General features: G+C 35.8%; 1 protein-coding gene across 38 annotated transcripts in view; it reads right to left on the bottom strand.

Moving 5' to 3' along the window:
* Nrxn1 (neurexin 1) overlaps positions 1–23,234 on the bottom strand; it is a 1,038,549-nt gene that overhangs the window by 597,302 nt on the left and 418,013 nt on the right. For all 38 annotated transcript variants that reach the window (XM_085832802.1, XM_085832806.1, XM_085832815.1 and 35 more), the window contains one exon: positions 939–1,377. In XM_085832802.1, the coding sequence (XP_085688928.1) occupies positions 939–1,377 (439 nt within the window). The remainder of the gene's footprint in view (positions 1–938; positions 1,378–23,234) is intronic.

Genomic DNA, 23,234 nt, shown 5'->3' with positions numbered 1-23,234 from the left:
TAGATCATGCCATATTCCCACGTTCACTTTAATTCTTTTATTTGAAGGTTCTTAAGGATAAATTAGATACTATATCTTCCAGAAAGTCTGAGGCAGGGCAGAGAGTTTAGTATTGCTTTCTGCATTCCATTCAGCAAAAAATTTCTTAGTTTACACCAGAAAAATAGAGATGAACCTGATCCCCAACCTTTTTATGGTAATGACAGTCAGGAACAAATTTTTCCCAAACAGGAAAATTAGAAATAAATTTTCTGAGACAAGTTGGGATAAAACACTGGGTTCTGAGTTTTGACTTATTTGGAACCCTTAAACCAGTCCTTCCTCTAGTTTCTGAGTTTCCACCTCATTTTATTACATTAAAAAAGTACCTTTCTGGTTGTTTTTTTCTTTCTTTCTTTCTTTCTTTCTTTCTTTCTTTCTTTCTTTCTTTCTTTCTTTCTTTCTTTCTTCGAAGTTCATACTAAACAAAGTCCAATTCGTTAAGTAGCTTTTAAAGTGCAGTGGAAATATTATGTCTTTTGAGAAAACTTCCCTCTTAAGGGAATAAAGGCAGAAAATGAAACCTAGGGGTAACACCCTCTATTGGAATTTAAAACATCTCAAAGTAAAGGTGGCTGAGAGGTAGATTTAAATCCCACCACAGAGACTGAACTGCTTTGCACACAACCCTGATACATTTTTTGTGGATTGATTATTTTTTATTTATTTATTTTTACATGATTAATTAAATGTTCAGATACCTTCAAATGTCCAATGACATAAAAACATAGCTGAGTCCATAAGAACTTTAAAATATGCTATTTGCAAATTCAGGATAAAATTTCTTGCAAGATCTGGTAGGTCTTGCCTTGATGCCTAGGAAGTATTTGCTTAAGGCACAAGCCATTTGATCATTTGGATTTTGGAGATTCAAATAATGAAGTAAATTGTTAAATTACCTGACCGTCCGTCCCGCTGGAAATCCACGTGATACCATTCTCCATCATTGACTTTCTTCTGCAGGGCTTTGATTTTTATAGTCCCTGATCCCATGTCTAAGAGGAGGTACAAGTGGCCATCCAGCATTTCAATAGCAAAAAAGTCAACCTTAATCATCTGCGGGTGCTTCGCGTCCTTCTGATGTCTTGGCTTGCCGTGGCTAAACAGGATGAGGCCATTTGGCTCCGTTGTACGGAAATCAAATGATATTGAGCCTGTTTTCTTTGCATTCCACTTAGGCAAAGAAATGAAAGATTCCGGGGTCTCAAAAGTTATTGGGTCTAAGGTTGCCACATTTTCACACTTAAAAGCCACCACACCGTGAATCTTCATCTTAGGATCTCCTTGCTTGGCAAGTCGCGATAATTCCAGCCTTACATCATTATTTTTATATACAACCTGTGGGTAGAGAATAGCAGTGAGAATCTAGACTTTATATTTAAATATGTATAGCTTGTCTGCAGCCCATGGAATTTTGAAGTAACCATGAAAAACATAAAATATTAATTGATTTTATTGTATTTTTTTCAAAGAAATTTCAGCTATCAACTCACTGATAAAAACCATTTGATTATTTAGCCCAAATGAAAAGATACGTAATTCCAGTAACCGATACAGATACATCTATTATGTACCTTTACCTTGCAAAATAATTATGAGAAGTCGGTGTGCTGAAATTCCCCACAATCACCACTAAGATTAAGATGACAAAAATCCTGTCGGAGCGGGCTGTGCTAATAGTTGAGTACTATTGGGAGACATAGAACTACAACATGTGAAACAGCCTTCACAGTCCTTTCAATCTGTGGTCCTGGTACTTTATTTTTAATTTTTGCAAATATCAGGTAAATGTACTGTATTGTTTCCAAGGTTCTTCATCTAAAGACACAAAGGTGGTTCTTGTTGCATGGGGGTAGTCATAGGGATTTTTGGACATGAAATAACACACAGGGAAAACTACTTGGTGGGCTCTTAATATCGTGAATCTGTTATTACATTAAATTAGCAAAACTCGTAAGTATTTTGATATAAAAGCAAGAACCATATCATTTCTTTACAAAATGCATATGCTGGGTAATCACATTTATACACATATAGCTTACACCAACATAGGGGTGAATTAGTTATTTATATAAGGATGAGTATAAATCCATCTATGGGGCTGAATATTTCACAGACAACAATATTGCCAAGTTCTAAATTTATTTATTCACAAATAATAATATGAACCAAACCAACACAGTAGATATTTATTTCAGAGGCGTGGCCAATTGACCCAGGATAGATGATGAGCTTCTTAATGTGACCAGCAGTGACTAGCTGCCCGTGTCAGTGTTCAAGAGTTGAAGGATCAGAATCAGCTTCTAGAGTTCAAATTCAGATATGAGCATTACAAAAAGTATGATCTTCATAAACTTCATTTTCTCACTTCAAAGAGGCAACATACCACCACATGATTGTAATGATTAAATTAAAAAAAATGCATGTGTAAGAGAACAATCTATATCAAGGCAAGGCAATGTCAACTGCATTATAAGTCTTAGATAATAGGTATTATATCAGCCTACATGAGAGTAGTATCTCTTTATCATATCTGAAAAATTACTTCTATTGTTTTCTGTTAGAAAAAAAATAGAAAATGAAGCCCATACACGTAATTGGTTTTTATATTTGATTTTCATCAAATAAATAAGTGACATCTTTTCAATGTCGGGCCTGTGGCTTCAGTTTTCTTTTATCTTCAGGACAGATTACTGTAAAGCCCAAGATATCCTTTATTCTTTGAATAAATGTGTACAACGGCTTAATAAGCATCTACTGACAACAAACAAAGAGAAAATGAATTAAAGCAATCACAAAGAGGAATTATACTAATTCTTAAGAATACTGTCTTGAAAGGAGGAAGCGCTATTATGCCTCAGGGAAGTTGATTTAGTGTCTTCTTTCTTTGAAGCTCTTTAGCAGTAGAGAAAATTTCTTTATGGGTGATTTTCAAAGCTCTCATCATGACTTTTGTGCTACTCAGCCTGCTAATTTTTCATCATTTCTTGATGATTTTATATTAGTATTTGGAGATAATTTGGGCATTTATTAGGACTGAGCATTTTCTGATCTGCGTGACACAGATGCCTCCATTCATCAATGCAACTTGTTAGCTGTAAACTCAAGCTGCTTTCACAGAAGTCACCATTTTTGATATGAAGTTTGTCTATGGATAGCTGTCTTATCTCATGGATAGAAGAGAGTTGAAGGGTGTGAGATTAATGAACTGTTAGCAATGATTTTAGTTGCAATCTTATAGTTTTGTGTATTTTAACAGTGAGGGTATTTGGGAAAATACTGAGAAAAATAGGAATTTTTCCCTTGGATATATTATTCAGAGTTAGCCAAACCAAGTACCCCCCCCCCACTGAGACAAAATGAATTCCAACATTGATCTACAACTTTGTGCAAGTAGGAAACTTACTCACTCTTACATAATACTAATTCAGTACCCAGCATACGCAATCATTACATGTTTACAAAGAGCTGAATCAAATCCTTTTTTCACTTTGTCAAACCAAATTTCAGGTCATAGACTTTATTAAAGTTTTATAATTATAGTTTAAGGAATGTAAGTAGACTATACAAAAATGTGGGATTGTGAACCAACCTCAAAACCAAAGTACCACACATGTATTTTTCTAGGGAAATGTTTAACCATTTGTGGATATCTAGTTTAATAACAAGTTGATATCCAGTTTGGTAACACTGTATAGGCATACAGTGGAAAAGCTTATGTTGAAATTCATTTTGTAGGACATGAAGTACTTCTACAGTGAATGATGCCCACGTGAAACCTAGAGAGAAGAACATTTATCTTCTGAGCAGGCCCATATTGCTCATTTTTCCTCCCCATTTTGTGTTCCCTGAAAGGCTCCTATGGAAAACGGAGAAGCAATCTGAAATGGATATATTTTTCACTCTCAGGTTACCACATTTTTTTTATCTGACCTACATTCCATAATTACCCAATTTTCCAGCATTAGACTTACTCTTATAATGACCCAACTCCGGTTCAATTATTTTAACAAGTGGCTTTAAGTGTTCTAAGCCTTCTTAGAATTCATGCGCAAGCTATTTTTGCTTTTAAAAAAGAATATGGTGCTTAATCATAGGGTTGCTTTGTGATTGCTCATGGGATTGTGTCTTAGTTAAAAAGCAGAGTTCCACTTGTGAACCAATACATATATATATATATATATATACATATATGAACCAATACATACACATATGGAGATATATAATTGAATATATGTATATATTCAATTGAATATATATAAATATATTCAATCTAATCATTGGCAGTACTAGTAAATATTAATTTAGATCTAATTTTAGAATCTAATTAAGAGCTGGAGGGATATTGACATATTTTTAAATTATTTCAAAATGTTGAAGTTTATCTCCCTGCTCCATTAGCTACCACCTATGTGTCAAAGAGAGACAGACAAGATGTAGCTTTCAGAGTTTGCACTTTGCTTGTTTTCTTCTTTTAATTTTTGTTTGTTTTGTATTTAATCTGCCACATAATTTTAATGCATTATTATTACATTTTCCCTTTTCCTTTATATGTTAAGGACTTTAAAAATGTCTATGCTTAATATACAAGAATACAAAACAATTTCTAAATGTAGACTTACAGTCAAGGTAGAAAATACTGAATATCAATATCTTGATAATAATACTGAAAAATTTTATAATAATACTATATATGTATATATATATATATATATATATACACACACACACACACGCACATATATATATATAACTTTATTTTAATTTCCATACTATTATCTTTGCTTAGTGGTCTCGGTGAATCTTATGCTCCTAATTTCTAAAAGGAACAGGTCAAAAGGAAGGCATTCCATGTGTGAACTCCTGGTTCTCCTCTTAGTGTATGTGATTTGAGCCAGAAATGAAAGACACATGTTTTGTCTATCCTTATGGTGTTTTCCGCTGTGGATTGAGATTCTATGTGGTTCCCTATTTTGAAACAAATTTAAACACTAATCTATTAGAAAATAGAAAGTTCATATTAAAGTACACAGAGGTATCGAGCATTATGCTAAAGGCTTCTACAGAAGCAACGGATAGATACAGCTCTTCTGAGGAAGTCAGGGTATGTGAAATTAGTGGGGAAACATTTGCTACTCACATGAGTACTTTTAAAAATAAGGATATGCTTCAGTTAAGAGATTTCAATGAGGTTTTTAAGATTAATTAATATGCACTAATGATGTCTTTCAAAAATAAACTCTGACAGTCTGTAGGGTGGCTAAACTTTCTGAAAGGAGGAGCTATGCAGATGTCTAGGCATTGCACTGGATGAAGCCAGGCCAGGGGACACTAGAGGCTCTTTTTAAGCCTTCCTGGATTTTCCTCCCATACTTGAGAATGTTTACACATGAGGGTGTTTCCTTTTAATTTTCTTCTATCTAGGATCACTCCATGACTCCTCTTGGCATAGCAGTGAATGTGTCTGAAACACAACCAAAAGGTAATCTGCAAGCAAGGAATAAAAGAGTCATTTCAAACTATCTAGAAGTTGTACTTGGTTGGTGTAGTCCAAGGAACAACTCAAGAAGGAAATTAAAATGTGTCAATATGCTTTTATCCAATACATTATTTTAAAGTAATGACATAGTGATATGTTCAATTCATTCATATAAGCACTGTTAGGAATATACTAAAGTAAAATATTTATGAAAATACAATTTTATTAATTCTCCTATACAAACCCAGTCCAGTGGAAGACCAAGAAAGAACAGTTTAGAGTTTGTTATAAATACCTGTTCATTATATATCAAGAGTTTGTACAAGCAAAATACACTCAAATATAAAATTTCTATAGTATTCACTATAAATTAATTTATACTAACTGTATCAAAGTTGATATAACTGGTTGTGATATAAATTAGAGTATGTGATATATCTCTCAAAAATAGATTAGTAGCTAGGTATGTTTGTATATAGCTTCTATTCCAGCACTTTGGAGGCAGAGCCAGTTGGATCTCTAGGAGTTTGAGGGTAAAGTGGTTTATACAGTGAGTTCCTGTCTCAAAGGAACATGGTAAGTATATAATATAGATCAATGGATGCTATGCATATAACCAAATATAAACACATGATATTTGATAATTTTAAACCTAAAATTTCCTTTTTAAAACACTCAGCAAAGGTCTTGAACTCAAATTAGAGTTTTGCATTTTTAAGGTTTGCACTACCCAAACCAAGACAGACTATAATTAAAAGAGAAGAATAAATAAATAAAAGGAGAGGAGAAGAATAATTCACTTCCCTTATGACTGAGAGTAGAAAATTAAGTTAGGCATGATGAGTCCTGCAATCCTAGCACTCAGGAGGCAGAGGCAGGAAGATTATCCCAATCGGTGTAGCCTTGACTACACAGTAAATTTCAAGCCAGAAGATTGTGTCTAATAACAAGACAAAAGAAAGCAAGAACAAAGGGAGGAATTTTAACATGTTTTCTACGTTCTGACCACATAGGGAGATGGATAAATAAACAAAGATCATTAGGGACACTTTTCTTTAGGTGTCATGGACATTGTTATCCATTGTTTTCTTGACTTCTTCTACCAAACATCATTAATTCTGAATTTCATGTCTTTAAAGTGGGAAAAGAACATTTCATTGACATTAAAAGGCCATGGGACTAATGGAACTGTGAGACACAGACTTTGTCACTAGTATACTGTACCACCCATGGCTGTACCACTCATGCAGTTGTGTGCTGTGATGGTGACTAAGGAACAATTAGCATTGAGAAAGAAAAGGCAGATGCACGTCGCTCCCACACAAAGTAACCCAATAGGATGCTAATAAAGCCACCCAACACCAAGACACCTGAATATCATGGAGGTGAGCACAGGGAATTTCGCAGATGGCAGAGCTTATTTTAAGGGAGGATGATTGTTTTTTTTTTTTCCCCTGGAGGAGGGTTTGGTGGTTTTGCCACAAATTTAATCCTATTGAGAGGTAGACTGCAGACAAAATCTTTAGCTAAATATGTCACTTTCTCCAAACAAAAATAACAAAGCTGGTTAGAAAAGATAAAAGCAGACTATAATAACATTTATCCACAAGAGCTCATGACATGTAAATTGATACCCTAATTTCTTTAGAGTCTGGATGGGAAAAAAAAACCACAGTACTTTAAGCAATGTAAAGAAACATTCTGTCTCAGATTTAGTTAGACAACCTAGTGTGTCCTATTCACAAAAAAATGAAAATCATCAGTGCTTTGCTCTTCCCACATTCAATAAATAAAGCCACATGGGCAGCTCTAGATGCAAGCCAGTAAAATGAACTTGGAAATCAGACTTTCCTGCTCCAGGGTAATAATTTCCTATACTGCAGCCTTCAGGGCTATCCTCAGTGAGCAGCTGAAGAATCAGGACTAATAAACTATGAAGCCTGTTTTTTTCTCGCAGCACTGATTTCACAATGACTTTAGGACATGAATTTCAGAAAATTGGTCTCAAACTTAAGTAATGTCATGTTTGATGTGGAGCCCCAAAGTAGTTCACAAGTGATGGCATTTAGTTAGACACTGAGAGTGTTACCGAGAAACAACAAAGAACGATGCTTACTGTTATTTTAAAAGTTGCAGATGAAAATATGTTTAGCATTAACCTCTCATTAATCTACAGAAATAACACACCATAAATTAGGGTTTAAAGTTTCTGCTCAAAACCAGCAGCTGCTGCTCAAAGGGGAAAAGTCTGATGACATAAATTCAAACATATGACTAATCTGCCAGTCTCCATGAGCAAAAGATAACCATAATCATTACTAACATGGTAAGGAAACTCATTTTCCCAGAAACCAGTACAATTACTTTGAGGGGAAAAGAGCAAGAATGACTGTCATGTCTAAATTAACCAATAAAAATTAGTTTAGCATTCTTACCCCCATGAATTCAAAGAAACTTCTTATTTTATAAAATTTTACATTTTTTCAAGGAAGTGGCCATAAATACAAATACATGTTTATATATTAACTAGTCATATATGTATCCAGTATGTATACATATATACATTGATTATGAAATAAATTAATATTTACTATAAAGTCCTTCGTTTCCCTGCTGTGATGATACAGTGGGTGTTCCTTGTGAAATACCACACTTCTGACATAAAGTACCATTTTCCCAGCATCTTCCTCATTTTGCCATCCTAGTCTTATAAACTTCTTCCCAGGAATATTTGGTAAGCATAGTATTTTGATGTAAAATATGTTCCTTGGTTGTAAGTATATGCATCGTTTGTGCGTAAAACCTTATTTCAAATAGTTTTGAACTGTTCAAAACAAGCATTTAGAAGCTGGCTTTGCTGAAAAGAACTGACACCTGACCTATCCTACAAGGTAACCAAAGGCAGGAAAAGAAGCTGGGCATCTGTGCCTTCCCTTGGCATCCTTGCTGGGTCATCTGTTTGCCTCTGCCTATGGGCATAATTATCACTCAGAGCCACCTTGCCTCATCTTTCTTCAGGGCTTAATCTACAGAGAACACACTGTATTAAATAGCAGTCATTCTGTGTTCTAAGAACAGTAGAATCTCCAAAGATAGTTACTGGGCACAAGACCTTCTAGCTCTTTTAGACAAGAGCTGTTATCTAAGATGCCGAAGTTATACCCCGGAGCAGAAGTAATTCTCTCCTGACAACTAGATTGATAATTCAAGCAATGACAGTAAGCAGACTTCTGTCCACTCACAGAGCTAATAAAATGATCAACAAACCCACACCTAAGCAAGAAAAGCTCATGTCAGAATCCTGGAAGACTGGCTTGGAGATCTCTAGGACCCTTGGTAAAGCTCTGGTATTCTACCTGTTAACTGAGCATCATCAGTCTCTTACAATATCTTATCAGAAAGGATGATGAAACCTAGCGCATTAGGGCCTCCAGACCCTGGTCATTTGTCATAAACACTTCTGTTATATAATTTCTGCTTAAGGTGAAAAATCCAAATTGATTTCTCCTATTCATGGCTACTTACTAGAACCTACATAGTTTTTAATATCTCTTTTTGCCATTCATTTTAAGGATCACCACATAGGATATTTTCATACAAAATATTCTATAACTGAACATTCTATTTTGTCTCATTGAGCTATTTATTCTTGGCTCAGGTCCACGTCACTTAGGTATTATAGATTTATAATATATTCTGTTATATCTGGTAAGTTATTTATAACATAAACTGTTGTATAGTGTACATCAATGACAGCATTTAGAGGTTTATGTTTTCTCTGTGGACAAAGTAAATGTCTGCAATATTATTTTCAACATAAACATTTATAAGTATTATAGTATCTTTGATCTTTACAACCTACATACAGCAAACTATACATTAAAATTTATTTAAAGGGCCCTTTTCTTTTTAAGATTATAATATAACATTTCTTCCTTCTCTTAAAGAAATTTCTGATTATTTATTTATTTATTTATTTGAGACAGAGTCTTACTTTATACTCTCTGTTGGTCTTGAACTCAAAATCTCCTTGCATCTGTTTCCTGAGTACTGGTATTAGAGGCTTAGAACACTACATCAGGCCTTAAAGGAATATCTGAATAACACAAGGAAATCATATCTTGCTTAGAATTGCATTCATACTAGTAAACTTATTGGTAAAGTTATAATTCATAAAAAGTATGTTTTTTTTTATTTTAATGTATTAGGACATCTGACCTCATTCTGGAAAAACATTTTAGGAGTTGGAGGCCAAATATGCAACTATAGAAGGAAACAAGTAAGAAACACAGACAAACAGCAAATGCAGTTATAACCATGTTCATTTCTTTGCTAGCAATCACACGGGGCCTCAGGGGCTTTATTCAGTAAAATCTCAGAAATTGGTGCCAGTGCAACAGAGATGCTTACAGGTGGGGTGAAGTACTTATTTCCTTTGAATGGTATCTCAGCAGGAGGCAAGCTTGTTTGCCCAGGCTACAACACTAATTCACTTGACAGTCAGAAAGTTGTGAACAAAATGTGCCCTAAGTATTGCCATTTAGGACCTGGCACGGCCTCTTATTTATGAGTGTCCGTGCTATGAGGTGTTCTCTTTGGCTTTTCTTTGCATGATATTTATCAGGACTAAAATATGGAAAACTCTATTAAACTTTCCGAAAGCAAGGAATCTGGTCATCTAAATTAATGGATTATCTAAACTGTCTGCCTAGACATTCTTTCCAAATATTCTGCCTGTATTGTTCACTCAAACTTCCACCTGGGAACCAAAACGCATACAAGAGAAGCTGACATTTAAGGCAGCCAACACTGCCATTTGTAGCACCTGTGATGAAAATATATTGCAAACAAGACTTGCTCCTAGTAGGGGTGGGGTTATATAAATCTATGATTTAATATCACCTGATAAAGTGACATACAAGATGTACATTTTTTTTTGGAATTTGTGTGTGTGTGTGTGTGTGTGTGTGTGTGTGTATATGAATGCAGTCATTTTTTACTTAACGAACTACACTCCTTAGGTGAGTACTAGATTCCCTTCAAGGCAGTTTTCTTCCTACTCAAGGATGAGTTTTAAGTCTTGGTTCGCAGTGTTAACAAAGCATATAGAGATATACAGAACTAGTGCTTGACTTGGGCACCAAGCAAAGTGTTGTTATGATTGTCAACATTCTAGTCCTAAAAGACCAAAGTCCTGGAACAACAGAAGTGCTTGGGAGCGTTGGAGTACTGGCTCCTCTTCTGAAGGACCCAGTTTTGAATATCAGTACCCTCAAGATGTCTCATAATCATCTGTAATTCTAGACCCAGAGGTTCTGACTCTTCTTTTGGCCTCATCAGGCACATACATGGTAAACAGACATAATACATGCAGGCAGAACACCTACACACATGAATAAATGTTAAAATAAAAATAATTAGTGTGCAATGTCATAAGTGTTAAGATATTAAGTGTCTAATAGAGTATTCTCTGTATTTACATAAATAAGTGACTACTTTTATTAAACAAAAAGTATGTCTCTTGTAAGTAATTAATCATGTTCAGATGAGGATGTTTATATGAAACAAACTTCATTATTTATTTACCTTTACTTTTTTACCTTGCTTTTTATGAAGGTTGCATTTTGAAAGTTTCTATCAGGTGAGCAAAAAATTTTAGAGCTATTTAGGTTCATCATTTTAAAATTATCAAAGCATTTCAAAGCCAAACTAGGCAACCCCTTAAATTCTGTTAAGTTAGTTGGTAGGGTTAAGCCTGGTAAAGATACATGTCGTATTGAGTCTATGCTACAGTAAAATATGTGGCCCTTTTAGGTTTGTTGAAAACTAGAATATATATATTGTTTGTTTTTTCATTCCCAAATCCCTAAAAAGTATGGAGAGCTCATGTTGGAAACTTTTTCCATTTATGACTGTTAAGTTCTAGGGCATTTTGCTTTAAAGCAATCTTTAATTACTTCCTTTGGAAGGTCCCCAGTGCTTCTGAGGTTAGATAGAGTGTGCCTTTTGCCAGAGGTTGCTTAGTTAACTGTTTATTTAATGAATGGGGTTTTGTGTGCAGTTAAATTTCTCATGGCACATGTTAGAAAATCCTTGGCAGCATTTAAATTGGAGAACTGAGAAACATATTGGCTCTGCGGAAGTGCAATCAGTTCCCAGGCAGGAGCAGAGCTTTTGCCAAGAAAAATTCACTAAACTAAAAACTACCAGCATCAAATGTGTGCACAATTCAGGGAGCACTGAGTTCGGTGTCAGTGTTAAATGAATGGATATTTCAGATATTTATTATAGATCACAAATGACAAAGGAGGAAAGGCTCTTTAAGTTTGAGAGAAACGCAGGTATAGGAGCCTCATGCTTAGGTGTTTTCTGTGTGTTTTAGGAAAATTAAAAAAAAATAATTCAGTATCTCATGAATCTCCCTGAGTCTTTTTATTTTAGAGGCATGTTTATATGTCACCATAAAATAAAATCTTTAAAATTTTAATAAGAGCAGTCATTAGGTATTATGAAGTGACCATATATAGAGACATTACTGAGCAGCTTAGACTGGACATATAGATGACTAAATTGTCTCCAGGGCTTTGGCCAGATACTTCTATGTAATTTTTCCATAAACTGTAGTTACCAAAGGTCCATTTACTTTATGTCTGGAAAGGGATACTCTGTGACTTGTTATCTGAGCTCTGAAAAAATTTAAGTTTATTAGAAGATAATTGTTTCATTTGGTGATACTCTAGAATTAGGAGGGAATTAAATATTTTAATCAAATATTAGAATATACTTGAGAGATATTATTGATTTTCAAAGTATAACAGCATCCTACTCTTCTTTCCTATGGAAATTATGTTCATTTTACATGGAGGCGATCTTGGGGTTCTCTTGTCCCAGAGCAACTACCATAGTTCTTCCCTTCAATATGTTGCCCCCCAGCCAGCCCTCCTCTCTCTCTCTCAGGGCTATTTCGTCACCAGGACTACTGTAACTTTCTCCAGCTCAAAATGTACCTTGGCTCACTATCAGCTCCTGTTTTTTTTTGGATAGTCAGTGGCCAGACTGTCCACAGCAGTCCTGTCTTACTGGAACCATCGAATTTCTACACTTACTCAGAAATAACAGGGCTATGATTATCAGGTTGGAAATGCATATTGAGGGCTAGCCTGGTCACTGCTCAGGTGGCTAAATGGACCTGTCTTCTCTCCAACTCTACACTCGTCAATCTGTGCTGGCTCTGTGCTGAATACATTGTCAGCAGACAATCTGTTGGAGTTGGCTACCCATGTTTGCTTTGCCCCTCACTGCATCAATTACATCAAACAGACAGTGTGAAAATGGAATGTGAAATATATGCTTTAGCTGGTGTGTTGCCTGACATAATATTAGTGTGAGTCAGTACAACAAAATATCCAAGCATCATGAACCTCCCTTGTGTTCTAGGCTTGTTTAGTTATTATATAAATTTCTCTATCTCTCAAAAGTCTTATTTGGTAAAATTAAATTTTTATATAAATTACAGAGGTAGTAGATAACTAACCAAATTCAGGAAAGGGTTGAAAATGGTCAAGAGTGAAGTACTTGCATGGAAAAATTAACAAGCATCCTGAAAATTCAGAAATCAAACCAGATACTATTTAATGCAATATTTAAAATTGAATAAGAAAATTTCTATGATTATCAAAATACTAAGACTACATAAAAACAGATTTAGTATAACTGATTCTTTCTGGTTTTGTTAGCTTGCAATGTCATGGCTCAGAACCATGATATACTATTTATCTAGGATTCATGAATCCAATCTGATATAGTGGTTATAACGAATGCCAGTAACTGAAGCTTTATGGTGTCATTAACAAATGTCATTAAACTCACAATACACTGTTCATTTTTAAGACATAATAGTTATTAAGAAAATCACCTTTATTGACAGGATGATTTATGGCAAACAGTGTTCAGTTAGGCATGGTTCCATGCACTTGGATTTATTAATTCCACATGGCAACCTGCTGAGATTCTATAACAAACATCTCTCTCTGAGCAGCACAGTTTTGTTTGATGTGTGTATCTGTGTGTGTGGTGATGTTTGTGGTTTGGGTGCACATGTAAATATGTGCACATACATAAACATTCATAGAGAGAACAGAAGTCAATCTCAGATACCATACATACCACATGTGCTATCTATATTTTATTGACCAATTTTGTTGAGACAGAGTCTCTTACTGGCCCGAGACTTATCAAATAGACTGTTCGAACTGATTCTGAGAGCCTCGAAAGTCTTTCCTAAATCTGGAATTACAAGCATGAGTCACTGTGTCAGAATAGTTTTTTAAAGTATATTGGGATGAAACTCAAACTTTTGTGCTTACAATGGAAGCCTTTTTCCAACTGAACTGCTTATCATGGTCTTAAGTCTATATTTCCTGTCTGTGGAACTTTACTACACAGACACTGTGACAAAACTAAGTTCCTCATTTAATAGATGAGGAAATTGACCTAACAAAGTAAGAATAGGAGAAGAAAATTAAAATTCCAGAAGTGTTGATATATAGACTTTAAAACCATATAACTGAAGCAAAGTCCCTCAAAGATCAAGTAAGCTATCCATAGTCTGACTTCAGTCTCCCAACCCCACAATTCTTAACTCTTCATAATAGTGACTCCAAGAATAGGCAGTGAAATGAACTTTCATAGGAACTCCTCAGAACTCCAGGAGGGGAGCGTGTGAGAGATTGTACTTAGGGATTTACTCCTGACTTTCCTACTGAATCAAAACAGTAATCACACCAACTGCTGAACGGTAGTGTGAAAGCAAACTTCAACAATTAGAGTTTACTTTCCTTCAAATTCTTAAAGAGTCAATTAAGTTAACAGCTTCCAGTCTTGGGAGGCTAATAAAATCAGCCCTTTAGTCCACTGCTGGTAGAATAACTTTTGTAAGTATATTGGTAGAATTTTTGGCAACAATCAGCCAGTGTGAAATATTATTCAAAATATAACCTTTAGCTCTTCATGCTAAATAGCACCATAATTATATTTAAACTAGAGCATTATGATGGATTATAAACAAAAGTACAGATGACTCAAAGCAAAGCCTTGAGATCTTGTCTAAGAAATCAGTCCTCGCAATACTTGATGCTACCACGTCACAATAATTCACAGACATACTTATAATTACTTTACAAAGGAAAAAAACATGAAACTCAACAAAAAACATTCCAATACATCTACTATAGAATATCTTCAGTTTTTATCTAGGGGACCTACAATTAACTAGTATCATGAAAGTGATAATGCACCTCAGCAGGTGACTCAGTTACTAAGACCATTGTCCAGAGGGCCTGGATTCCATTCCCAGCATTCATGTTGGATGGCTCACATTCATCCATAACTCCTGTTCCAGTGACATCCTCTCCTCTGGCCTCTGAATTAACCTACACTAAGATACACACACATACTCACTAACATTCTTGTTCATGCCAGCACAGAACTAAAAAGAAAATAAATCTCTTAAAAGGTGAGAACAACTTTGCTTCTTGGGAAAACTTTTTTTTTTTTTTTCAGAAAAAGCAAAGAAGTAGGATGTGGTTTGAAAGCAAAATATTCAGGACAAAAGTGCAAAGTCAAAATATCCAGATAACTCAAAATATACAAGGGTTTGAATCTATATAAAATGGAGGGTGTTTCCATAGCACTCACAACAAGCTTGATAATGTTAATGACATTAGGTGAACTGGAAATGATCACGTTATTTAGGAAAACGCCTTGCAAATATGATCTATTTAACAAACCAGTCTTCACTTCCCATTTTTAGCATATTGTTTTATATTATGTATTGGAAAATGTTGTTTAAAATATATTAGGTGATTTATGAAAGAGTCCTCACACTTAGCTAACTATAGCATTCTCTGTTTCACTCAATGTTTCAGCGACAGGAAGCAGCTCTGAGCTTTACAAATGCACTGACATGTTCCACCAAACATTTTAATTATTTGATGATAGTTCTGAATCCTCCAGACTGGGGCAAAACAACCAAAGCATTTGTAACATGTAGCCCTATTCTCCTTATATAACACTATTACTGCATATCTATTTTAAGACAAACTTGCAAGCTGAAACCCTTGAAAATATTCAGAGTATCCTGAATCAAGTTAAACAAAGACTGCTAGGGAGCACAGACAGGCATTCTCTGTGGCCTGATCCACCTTGGATCCAGGAGGGCCGTGTGCCTGAAGACCTAATGTATGCTACCTAGATATAAATCTTTTCTTGGAAATTCTGGATTAGACAGTTATGAACTATAATATTTTTGTGAAAAAAAAATTGGGAACCATGTGGCATAGACAGCTTGGTAACCAGGTCTAGTTTTTAAAGCTCAAACCAGAGTGTGCACATTTGGGGGTAGGATGGGGATAATTTTTTTTTCAGAGGAATTTTGCCAGTAGATTTTCAGAAGCTATGTCTTAAAGAATTAAAATAACAAGAAGATGTCTCTAGAGGAGATGCTGGGTTGTCTCTATACAAGGAAGTTACAGTGGAGATGCTGTCACAAGACAACACAGAGCAAGATAGTCAGCATAGAAAGAATCTGAAGGGTTAAACTGAGCTCGGTGAATCCTGCAGAAAGAAAAAAAAAAGTGCCGCTGCCAATCCTATGCTCACAGAATACAGCTCACACCCTTCATGGTCTCAAGACATCATTCTTTCAGTGGATTTTCATCTAGCATAATATTCCTTTCCTTCTTCCAGGGTGGACACACATGAGAAACAAATAATCACGCCCTTATGAGACTGAGATGATATTTTTAAAGTACACAACAAGACCAAGCATTGAAAATTATCTTTTTGATGTTGTTTGTAAAAGTCACAATCTTTGTAAAAAGGTAAACACTTAAAAGGATTAGTGTATGTTAAAATTTCAATATAAGTAGGGAAGGCCTTAAACACACATCATATTACAGAGGAGCAAACAGCTTGGGCAACTACTAGAGGCCCGTGTCATTAGCAGGGGGAAGCAGCCAGATACTTGGAAGAACTTAAAAGGACAGGATATAATGTAGAAATCTGGAATCGTGTCCTCACCCACCCCCCATCCCCGAGATGCCACTCTGGCCAATCCTGGATAAAGAACAAACCAGAATGACTGGAGACTCAGGCAAGGCTCATTCTGTGCCATCGAAGGGTTGCAGGCTTAAAGGTGTTAATTGCAGAAGTGTTATTCCTAAGGAGCTCTTAGATTCTAGATGGCTGCAAGATTTATCTGGGGGATCTCTAGGTGGATCCACTGGGAGACAGAGACCTGGAGGTCTAAGTGAACCATATAGAAGTCTGAGGCTTTAACGCAACCTTAGAGTCTCAGCTTCTAAAGAGTAGATGCCCACAGTCACCATCCAAACCATTTCCTGATGCTTAAACCATGAGCCAACATCAGGATGCAGTGCTTAGGATGAGGTGAAATCTATACTAACATGACTCTTGTCAGTACATGGTCTCTAAGAGGCTGTTTTATTTTGGAAAATAAGAATCTGTCATATCTTATCTGACTCTTTCTGGCTTAACAAACATACTTCTTAGTGAAATCATTAGTACAGACTTTATAGGATAGGTCATGCCTTTCGTGAAGAATCTCACTAATCTACAAATTGATCACAATATTATCCACCAGTGATTATTCTAGCAACTGCAAGCATTTTAGCCATTATTACCAATTAAATATAACCATTCACCAGTGAAAGTTCTATATCGCCATTTTCAGGCATAGTTCAAAACCTAAGGAAGTTTAACTAATTTCTTCAAAGTCACATGGCTAATAAAAATAAAGCATCCCACTGTGTCACATTAAATCATGGCAAATCACTTCTAGTCAATGACTAGTTCTAACAAACTGAAAAATTGACAGGTCTATGGGGAGAGAAGTTAATTTTTTATCCTAAGGATTATTAATATTTTCAGTAGACAGAACTTGTAGGACACTAGAGAGAAGCTTAGAGAAATGTGCATTTTATTTTCTTATAGATCCTCTGCCTTTAGTGTGCTGACTTCTATCTTTGCCTTAATAATACTGACTTTGGTACTAAAAATATATCTAAGAGGAAATTTAAAATAATGCTCTATCGAGAATTGTCAAATACAGTGAGGAAACAATGTCACCTCCTGCCTCTGTGTCAGAGGCAGGACAAAGTAAGCAAATGTAATGATAAAGCAGGTGCAGTCCTTTTGCTTTTGAAGAGACCCCATGGCTAAGTAAGCAGGCAATGGGAAACAACTATTTGATTAAAAAGACAGATACATGGTAGATAAAGTATGAGGATACTCTAATGTTTAGCACATGTGTGTGCGCATGAGTTTCAGAACTGTATCATAGGGGGCTGGAGAGATGGATTAGCGGTTAAGAGCACTGACTGCTCTTCCAGAGGTCCTGAGTTCAATTCCTAACATCCACATGGCTGACAACCATCTGTAATAGGATCTGATGCCCTCTTCTGGTGTGTGGCTGAAGACAGCTATAGTGTACTCCTATAAATTAAAATTTTAATCTTAAAAAAAAAGAAAATGTATCATCTAAAAGGTCTCTAATAATGGCAAATTTAAAATTATCTTAAGAGAAACTAAACATTTATAATATTCATGGGGATGGTTTGGATATTTTAGAGGCTCAGAATTAAGGATTATCTTGTCTTTGCTCTGTATTCCCAACAAGCAAACAAAAATGAGGTGGCTTCTCCCTGGCAGTAAAAAATTAAAGTTGGATAGAGCTAACTCCCTCCAAGGCTCAGGAAAGATAGAGGAGGTCTGGAAAGGGTGGAAGGAGCAGAGTAGGGGCAAGTGCTGTGGAATGCTGTCTTATGAACATGACATGGCTGACACACTCTTAAACTCTTAAGCAGATAGGCCTTCATGTACAAGATCTGCACCTGATTTGACTTATCAATATCTCACCATTGTGGGGAATAAACACAAACTACAAAGAATAATGAAGGCAGTAATAATGAAGCTCACTTCCATACTTTGAAATTATAAGTGAATTTTCACTTGTACCACAATTTAGAAACACACATCAAAGACAGATTTTCATTAGGTTGAACATTAACATCCCCCTCCCCAAAAACCCTTTTAAACATTTCTTCAGGAAGGAAGATACCTAATTCACCATTATAGTGCCTTTCACAAAAGGTTCACTGACTTAGCCAGAATAGAGTATTAAAGGACTAGTAAGAAAGAAAGATCATATTCAGGGCACTGTATCTTCAAGGAAAGAATCACTGTCATTAGGAATTTGATGGCAACAAATGCCACTGTAAATCTGATGGCTTAAGAATTATGTTATTGAATGGACTCATATCACAATATAAAAAGTAGCATAACTGTCCTCTCAGATGCTCCATCCAGCAACTGACTGAAAGATATGAAGTATCCCACAGCCAAATATTAGATAAGGCTCAGGAGTGTTGAGAAACAGTTAGGGGAAGGATTGAGGGAAACAGAGGGGAAAGGAACTCCACAAGAAGACCTACTGAGTTCATAGCCTGGACCCTTGAGGGCACCCAGAGACCAAACCACCAACCAAGAGCACTCATGGGTAGGACCTACACCCCCTGTACATATGTAGCAGGTGTGCAGCTAGGTCTTCATGCAGAATCCCCAACAACTGCACCAGGGCTTTCTTCAACTCTGTTGCCTACCTGTAGATTCTATTCCCTTAACTGAACCTCTTTTCTGGCAGCTTCAGCTGGAGAAGATGTGGCTATCCTGCCGTGACTTGTAATGCCAGTGGTGGGGTGGGACCCACAAGGCACCTTCCCCTTTCTCAGAGAAGTAACTTGAACTCCAGGGATGGATCAGTAGATTTCTTATGCAAATGTGCACACACACACACACAGACACACACACACACACAGACACACACACACACACACACACACACACACACACACAAACCCCTACACTCACATCTAAATTTCCAAACTCATGTACACACACAACCCCACAGACAAAGATATACACACACACTCATACTCAACCACAGACACAGTCTCTCTCTCTCTCTCTCTCTCTCTCTCTCTCTCTCTCTCTCTCTCTGTCTCTCTCTGTCTCTCTCTCTGTCTCTCTCTGTCTCTGTCTCTCTCTGTCTCTCTCTGTCTCTCTGTCTCTGTCTCTGTCTCTCTGTCTCTCTGTCTCTCTCTGTCTCTCTGTCTGTCTCTCTCTCTCTCTCTCTCTCTCTCTCTCTCTCTCTCTTTCTCTGGCTCTTTGGAGTCATTTCTCATTTATGTTGCTACATATGTGATTACTCCAATTTTTTCTACTAGAAGAAAACATTGCTAACCACAATTAATAATTCATCTTCATATTCTTCCTCAATGATAAACAAAAATAAATACTATATTAAAACCCTGTGTACATAAAAATGGCAGTAAATAGAGTCTGTCCTTGCGTTATGTGACCAAAAGGAATAAAATAAACTAGTAGGCATCTCACATTCATGTAAATGTGCACAATATTGTAAGAGTATATGTCTTAAACTGCTTGAGATATTGATTTTTGTCAAAATAAATGATGTGAGGAGAAATTTGGATATGCACCAAAAGCTTCAGTCTTCAAGGGTTTTCAATTTTCTCCAGTTTGCACGTTTGGAAACTGAATAGTTCAGCATATCTCTAATAAAACTCATCTCCCAAGGTTCCTTTTCCATGTTGGCTAAATCAAATTAACTGTGAACTGAAGAGGTTAGATACATGCATAATGGGACTATCAAACTGTAACATCTTCTTACTCTGGCTCTCTGTGGTCTCCTAATTTCTACCCTGGAGAGGAATCCAAATATTAGTTTCACTGAAGATCACTCTGAGAAATCTGAAGAGAAGTATGAATTACAAAAAAAGAATATCACATATTGAATTATCCCTCCATGCTGCCACCATGTCCATAGATGATACTACAGGTCTCTAAACTTTCACTTAACATTTGATGACAGGCAATAGAATTGCAATCTCCCTGCTCATCCTATAAGTTGTGAGACCCTTGTCTTCACAGCTAGACAACTGTTTGAATCAGGGGATCCATACACTTTGACTAGAGAGCTGACATGATGAGCCATTTGAGCCATGGACTGCTGTGCACACCACACTGCTGCCCTCCACAGTGATGCATTGCACTAATATACTCTCAGTGTGCACTTGCTTGAATGTATTAGAGCAATACATCACTGAAATGTTTAAGCTTATATGGTACACTGCTGTGTGAGATAGAAATAGCTTCTTGAGGCTCATTTTAAAGACTTAATTTCTAATGTTCTATATTAAATGATGTCTATATCACCTTTTTGGTGGTCTGGGAGACATATGCTGGGATTGCATTGTGTTGTCTTTGAATGTCAATAATTTTTCCCATGTTGAAGGCATTCTGACTACAGAGCACATCTTAAAAGGAATGAGTGCTCAGAAGTTGATTTTTCACATAGATGACATAGACTGAAAGAGAATTCTATGTATCAGTGCTGAAATCAAGACTTAAGCAAGAGACCTGGTTGTTTGTAGTGTCTTTTCCATGGGAGTACCATATGGGCTATAAATGGGCCTTCTTGGATCAGAAGATGCTAATCGGGTAGAGAAGCATCCCAGAGCTGAAAAACATTGTGCTTATATTTAGTTTCCTTTTCTGATGATGCATATTCTTTAATGATGGGATTGGATAGCTGCAGTAATATCTAACACAGAATTCCAGATCTCTTTCCTTGTCCCAAGTTATGGATCAAAGTATGATGTAACATCTAGAAAAATAGCAATACACAAGTTCTAGACATATATATTCAACTTTTGTATTGTCATCATGTTATGTATGGGCTGCCAAAATTAGGTTGACAGATGAACCTACCATGAGCGCAGAAACCACATCTGATTTGGCCACCATCTTTCCACAGCTCACTGTTCCTGACACATGAAATGTGTTCAGCAAATATTTATTCAATGCACTAACACTCTATCTATTTAGAGTAGATTCATTTCATCAGCAAATATATTTAAGAAGCGTGCATATCTTTAAATGTAACTGCATTCTCACAGAAAAATACTTGCATCTAGTACTAACAGGAAATGATATTCTGCAGATACAGAAAATTATTTGATTATTACTGGTCATAGGATCAATGATAGTGTTTAAACACGATTATATTAACTGAAAAGTATCATATTTCACATGCAACTTTTCAGATTTCTTTTATTTTCTAAAGAAATATACTTCCACAAAAATATACTGTGTATTTTCATAAATTCACTCTTCTTCCCGTATCCTTGGAAGGTAGATGCCCAGACTCATTAAGATGCTTTAAAAATACCTTATACATATTCTGTGTTCTCATATGTGTGTGAAGCTTAGATCATGACCCAGTCATAAGAGATAAACAGGAACTAATTTCACAATAGTTATCATATCTACTTACCATAATAAAATTTATATGAATATAGTCTATCTTGAAATACATTATGCTAACCCATTGTCTTCCAATGATGTTGTAAGATCTTAAGGACATCATCAAATACAATGAAATTTTCCTGAACACAATCATTATAACACAGAGACAACTGACCTCATAGGTTGAACCTAGTACATAGAGAATAACTAACAAACAAGGAGTTGTCTATTTCTGGTATATATGGGATGGCACATTATATAATCGTGCCATTCAGAGGTGTGTATAATTTTGAAATTTTGAATCATTTATTTATTTAATAATCTATATAACAATTTTTGACCCTAATTGAACACAGATAGCTAAAACAATGAAAAGCAAAATCAGGTAAACTTCTCTTTCAAGCATAGACTTTGTTAGCTATCTTTGGCAGTATATATTCTGTTATTCATAATTTGAAAAAGAGTAAATAATACATAGGTAAAGTTATTGTTTAGTTCTCTACTTGTCATTTCATTATATATTCCCTTCTTTGTCAATAATGTTTAAAATTCTTCTTGTCCAGTGTCATTATACTGTATAATATAGGTCTATATTTAGCTTTGATTTTAAGCTACCTGAAGAAGAGTAAACAAGTTTCACTTATAAATGTAATAGCCTCATTTCCAGTCATCATCAGACATGCAAACACATGCACGCATCTTTGCAAACATGCATACAACACAGACAGAAACACACACACCGCTTGTCAAAATATCTTCACATGTGTTATATGAATTCTATGTAAAATGGGTGCAAAAATTGCATTGCAAACAGTGGGTTCATTTGAATCCATCATGGTCAGGGCATGAAGTAAACATTGATCTATTCTTCCATGATTTCTTTCCCCATCTATGCTTTCAATCTTCTCCTTCTAGCTTCCTTCTTTCTTCTTCGTACCCTTTGTCCATGGTAAAAGAGTCATTTATGGGAACTGTAGGTTGAAGGCAGTGGCTATCTACAAAGGAACTCATCACACTACCATACTGCCATAGACCTTCACTGCATGTTAGTAAAAGCAGTACTCTCACTCCAGGCATTTCTGTGTGCCTCCACTATAGCAAGTGCAAGACAGTCATAGCACTTGCTAGCTATTGCTTGTGAATACTTTGAGCTATTGTTACCTATTGTAATCTCAACCTTCTTTTTCACTTCAAAATCATTTGCAGAGAGATGGTTTATCTAAAGAAACCAATGAGTCATATCAGACGATGGACACCTCTGAAAGGGTGTGTGGAAATAAAGGATAGAGTTACTCACAGTGTGTGGAAATAA

The sequence above is a fragment of the Mus caroli genome, unplaced genomic scaffold (assembly GCF_978045245.1).
Source record: "Mus caroli unplaced genomic scaffold, Mus_caroli_1 scaffold_18, whole genome shotgun sequence".
NCBI classification, from domain to species: domain Eukaryota; kingdom Metazoa; phylum Chordata; class Mammalia; order Rodentia; family Muridae; genus Mus; species Mus caroli.
This window is presented reverse-complemented; position numbering and strand designations above follow the sequence as displayed.